At 43.8% G+C, this 5,802-nt stretch overlaps 1 protein-coding gene across 1 annotated transcript; it reads left to right on the forward strand.

The window, feature by feature from the left end:
• Positions 1–2,754: 2,754 nt before the first annotated feature.
• Positions 2,755–3,720, forward strand: LOC102944111 (olfactory receptor 51G2-like). Its single transcript, XM_007069844.2, has one exon. It carries the CDS (start codon positions 2,755–2,757, stop codon positions 3,718–3,720), a length of 966 nt encoding a protein of 321 aa, XP_007069906.2.
• The last annotated feature ends 2,082 nt before the right edge of the window (positions 3,721–5,802 follow it).

Raw genomic sequence — 5,802 nt, forward strand, 5'->3', positions numbered from 1 at the left:
GCCAGGAGTAGGAGAACGGGTGTCCAGAATGGAACCATGCAGGTAGGTGAAAACACAGACAAAGGAGGACGGGGGGCTGCAGGGCAGAACACAGGGACTGAGAGGGCAGGATGAAGGCTCTGGGGCCTGGAGTGGGGAAACAGGTGACAGGGCGAGGAGGGGATCGGGGTCAGAGGATTACTGGGCTGGAGAAGGGGCTGCATAATGAGTTCATGGTTGGAATGGGGCTTGATGGAGGAGAGACGAGAATGGATGGATGTGGGGTTGGCTTTGGCTGTTCCTTGGAGGATGTATGTTGTGGCTGCAGAATATCCCCGGGGGCTGTGGGAGATTCCCTGGAACTGTGGGGAGATCTGGCTGCTTTGTTTAAGTTGCACAATAAAATAAATTGTTTCAAATCCAGGTAATGGAAAGACTACAAGTTCACTCGCCCATGTGCCGAACAGTACATCCTTGGTGGTGTCGATCCACGATAGTACGTGTGGAATTTTGGAGCCTTCAAGCACAGGCATCTCCAGGTCTGTCAAGCTGGCACCTTTCACAAGAACTAACGTCTCTTTGAGGAAAAAACAATCAGGGTCAAATCCTGACTGAAAGCAAGTCGGTGCCAGTCCCCTGACTCATGCAGTTACACCATTTACCCCAGCTCTGAGATGGGGGATTGCTGAATGTTGCGAAATATCTTGTGAATTGGGTTACCCCTAAATTCGGGAAGCTGCACCAGTTGGTGCAGAAATATTTCAAATCATTCACCTTTTAAGTCCTTTCCATTTGTGCTGGTTGAGCTAAAACGTGTAACAATGTGATCAACGATGATTCCCAATTGATTATCTGTTCTCTAGAGCTTTTACCCACTGGGCTATAAACATTGCTGCACTGCGTGCCTGACAGAGAGAGGGAATGCTGCTGTCCAGGCTGTTCAGGCTCTGCTTCCTCAGGAGTCAAGGATGAACACTCTCCAGCTTCTACTTCCGTGCCTTTGGTAAGTGCGCTGATCACACTGGAGTTATTTCACTTACAGGAACAGGCAGTCTCAACTGCTTGGAACGTTTCATCTGTAACCAATGAGACCTGCACATTCTTATGATCAGCATCGTTATTCGTTATTGTATATGGGACTGAAACTCCTCGGAAGACAGGTCCCTCCCTTGTGGTCCTTGCAATTTGAGGGCCCAGATGGTGCAAACATTACCCATGTAGTGCAGAATTTCCCATGAGTGAAGAACCCAAATCCCAGTGAAAGCCAACTTGTGTTTTTAACTCCCTGTGGCACTTTTTCGTAAGTACCATTGACTTGCCTGTGCTGTGTATAGTAAGAAGGAGCCTCAGCATGGCCATACCACATCCCAGCTGTGGTCTATCTAGACCCATAACCTGACTGACAGTCACTAGCACCAGACTCTTAACAGGAAGGGGGGCAATTAACCCTGGAGTGGCAAATACTGAATAATCTGAGCATAGTTTCTAGCCAATGGGAGAGTGTGTGTAACCTCTGAAAGGGTGACTTGCACTCCCTGCATTTCCTGCAGCTTCTGGAGGCATGGTGCTTGGTTGGCATATAACACACCCTGGAGTGTCTGCGAGGACACCATAAGTGGGAAAATGGAGCTCTTTGTCTTTGCTTCGACAAAATTTAATTTCAATGAGGGTTTTGCTGGGTAAGGGCCTGTTGGGCCCGTTGATGTCCCTTGGAGTCATGCATAGAACTGAGGATAGGGGTTTTCACAGTAAACTTTGCACATGGCAAAACTTCCGGTTGAGGAATGTTGGCTCTCTCCACAGGGCTGGATCTCACCCAATGTAAGCAAAGGAGGCATCTAGAATGAAGATAGGACACAGCTAACATTCACAGTCTTCAGAGGCTCCTTTTCTTTTTGTCCCCTCCCCCTCCAATAATAACATCATGTACAACAGCGAGGGCATCCTTATTTACAGCTAAAACACAGCAGAGCTGGATTGTGTTCCCTGTTCTACCACAGCCTTCTTGTGCGGCTTTGGACAAGTCCCTGTCAGTCATCACTGAGTAGTTTCTATGAACGCTTCTCAGCCCATGGACCATTCACAATAGACATCATTGTTCTCCTCTCACAGGATTTTTAAATAGCTAAACGATTTACTTTTTTATAATGGACCCAAGCTAAAGAGTTGAGATCTGGATCCAGACTGAAATCTTGTTCCAGAATGTACAAGTGTTCTGATCCCGTGTTTTGGTTCAGGTCCACTCTGCTTTTCTTATGTTCCCTTTAATAATGAGTTCATACAAGTCTTCATATGCCAAGCTCCATCTAGGGGAGGTAGTGTGGTCCAATCTAGTGAAGGGGCACTCATCTGAGAGCCTGGAGACCTGACTTCTGTCACTGATCTCCTGAGTGACCTTGCACATGTTGCTTACCTGTTTTGTGCCTTAGTTTTCCCCTCAGTTAAATGAGGATCTACATCCTCCTTCTTACGAGTGTCAATGAGCTTTGAATCAGACCCATTGATATTTGTGCTCTTTTGTAAATCACTTTGAGATTTATAAATGCAAAGCTCTATATAAGAACAGGATATTATTAGTAATGGGATTTTATAACTGATCTGGGGATGTGAGAGTACCACCAGAGATTTTAATCAAGGTACTGACTCCTACCTGTCTGAAGAGCGGGGGCAGGATGGGCCATATTTTCTCTCATGGTGTCACGTATTTTTAATCATGTTGCTTTTAATTGTAGGGAATGTGGTTTAAGAAACTGACCAGAACCTCTGCCGTACATCATGCCAACCTGCAATGAAAGCAATATCAGTCCTGCAAGATTCCTCCTGGCAGGCATCCCGGGGCTGGAAGCTGATAACCCCTGGATCTCCATCCCTTTCTGTTCCATGTACCTCATTGCAATTTTAGGAAACAGTCTGATTCTGTTTGTGATCAAGACACAGCAGAATCTCCATCAGCCCATGTACTTGTTCCTTTCTCTGTTGTCTGTCACCGACCTTGGCTTATCTGTTTCCACCTTGCCAACAATGGTCAGCGTCTTCCTGTTTAACACCAGAGAAATTGGCATTGATGTCTGTCTGACCCAACTTTTCTTTATTCACACTTTCTCCATGATGGAATCCTCTGTACTAGTTGCCATGGCATTTGACCGCTTTGTTGCAATACGCCACCCGCTGAGATACGCTTCGACTTTAACCAGAGCAAGGATAGGAAACATAGGGCTGGCGATAATAATCAGGGGTAGTGGTCTGCATATCCCAGCTGTCATTCTTCTCAAGAGGTTGCCTTACAGCAAAATCCAACCTCTCTCTTATTCATATTGTTTGTATCCAGATGTGATGAAGATGGCCTGTGCAGACTCTACACCCAGCAGCTTCTATGGTTTGTTTGTTATCATTTTTTCTCTGGGATTAGACTCAGTGCTCATTGTCTTGTCTTACATCATGATTATTCAGACTCTATTGAGTATCACATCCTGGCAAGAGCGTCTCAAGGCTCTGAACACCTGTGTCTCCCACATCTGCGTCAGCCTGCTTTTCTACACCCCGCCGATCAGTTTGTCTATGATTCACAGGTTCAAGAAAAAGGCTCTCCCTCAGAGTCAAATTCTTCTGTCTTATCTGCACCTCCTCTTCCCCCCAGTGCTCAATCCCATTGTATACAGCATAAAAACCAAAAAGATTCGTAAACGGATCATGAAGATCTTTCAAAACTATTCCACTAACAGACTCCAATGGGGGCACTGATTTTGTCTGTCTAATCTGTATCTCTCGGAGCCAATATGGGCCATGGTGTCCAAGGGCCACTGTGATGCTGAGCCAATGAGGATTAAGCAATGAGCAGGCCAGTTGAACTAAAAGCAACCCTTAAGGACATATGAGAAAAGTATTGAAATTGTAAACAGGGCCTTTCCTCATGGATAGCTAGCAAAGCCACGGTAAATAAACTAGAGTTCTTGAAATATAGGCCTGTATTGTTAGAGAATCAAAAGTAGATACTAATTATATTTGTCTGGGTTTACCTAAGTCTTATTACAAGTTCAACAATGTGACCAAATTAGCTTGTAGATGATAAATTTCAGTTCCTGTAAGTCATGTTTCATGACCTGTTCTCTTGATTCAGAGGTCAAAAGGGGATATTAACATTAAGATGAAATTTGTGTTGTAATAATATCTTTGTCTTTATTCCTCTTTGAAGTTTGTAGTAAACTACCTGTGAACCATTTCAATGGTTAATGGCCTTATGCTAATCAATGCTGCTAGTTGTCGGTGTAGACATAGGAAATAGAGATTTATTTCAAAGCAAAAATGAACATTACATATTCTTCATCCAAGGAAGGCCTGCTGTGATCATTTGGGGACAAGAGGCTAATCAGCTGAATTTCAGCTATAAAGGGACTTTTGGGCCTGATCCTTACTATCTCAGAGCTGCTTAAGCTTTGTCAGGGGATGTTCAAGTAACAAGATGGAGGATTTGTGGATTAGCCCTGCAATTCTCATGTGAGAATTTGAAAAAAACTCTGTATATGGACTGCCTATTGGACTATGACTTTTTCCATTAATTCCAGAAGGATTTCTACAAAATGGCAGCCTCACCGTTTCTGCTTTGAAACTTACCTGTGAACTGGATTCATATCTGTATGTATAACAATCTTTTACCACAATAACTCTCTTTCTTTTTGTTTTAAATAAATCTTAGATTTGTGAATAAGGATTGTCTGTAAGTGTGTATTTGACCTGGTGTGTAATGTGTCTGATCTCTTGAGAGTAATGGAACTTTATATTAGGATATAGATATTCAGGCCTGTCTGTAAAGGCCTGTACTCTAAGAATTTAGATGTATTCTTATCACTTGGCTAGTTCTAGACGTATAAAAGAAAGAATCAAAATCACTGTCTGCTGGTGTAAGGTGCTTCTCTTACTGTGACAGTCTGAGGCCCTGTTCTTAGGCTAAGGCCTTTGGCTAAGCAGCAGAGGCAGCCATAAGCTGGGAAGCGACCGGTCACCTCCTCACATTCCAAACTAGTCACATTGAAATCAGGTGCTATTGGGCTGTTAGGATACACTCCTGTCCTGATAATGCCTATCGCCTCCAGAGAAAGGGAAGTGCCTGGAAGATGTAAAAGGAAACTTAGTTTGATAGCATCCTGTCTGGAAAGAACTCACTTATCCATAGCTGGGATGTGAAATCCTCACTTCTGTATTGATTTGTCATTATAGTTCCCACCTTTTTATTGTTTGTCTGTATAATCTCTGTCTGGTTCTGTGATTGTTCCTGTCTGCTGTATAATGAATTTTGCTTGGTGTAAACTAATTAAGGTGGTGAGATATAATTGGTTACATAATCATGTTACAATACGTTCAGATTGGTTAGTTAATTTTCAGGAAAATGATTGGTTAAGGTATAGCTAAGCAGAACTCAAGTTCTACTATATAGTCTGCAGTCAATCAGGAAGTGAGTGGGGGTGTGGGGGGGATGGGAACAGGGAATGGGGGTGGGGAAATTGGAATCATGTTTGGCTAAGGGCAGGAATGGGAACAAGGACACAGGTGTAAGGCTCTGTGGTGTCAGAACTGGGAAGGGGGACACTAAGGAAGGAAACTGGAATCATGCTTGCTGGAAGTTCGCCCAATCAACATTGAATTGTTTGCACCTTTGTACTTCGGGTATTGTTGCTCTCTGTCATGCGAGAAGAACCAGGGAAGTAAGTGGGTGAAGGAATAAGCCCCCTAACACTTTACAGATGGCGAATAAGATTTTATATAACCCTTAATAGATGAACTTGGCTGTGTGGGTGGGAGCCAAAGGCTAGATTGCTTAAAGAGAAC

The sequence above is a fragment of the Chelonia mydas genome, chromosome 1 (assembly GCF_015237465.2).
Source record: "Chelonia mydas isolate rCheMyd1 chromosome 1, rCheMyd1.pri.v2, whole genome shotgun sequence".
In the NCBI taxonomy this organism is placed as follows: domain Eukaryota; kingdom Metazoa; phylum Chordata; order Testudines; family Cheloniidae; genus Chelonia; species Chelonia mydas.

What these genes read in the sequence shown, in the direction of transcription:
- LOC102944111 (XM_007069844.2), top strand. Translation starts at nt 2,755, where the DNA reads ATGCCAACCTGCAATGAAAGCAATATCAGTCCTGCAAGATTCCTCCTG.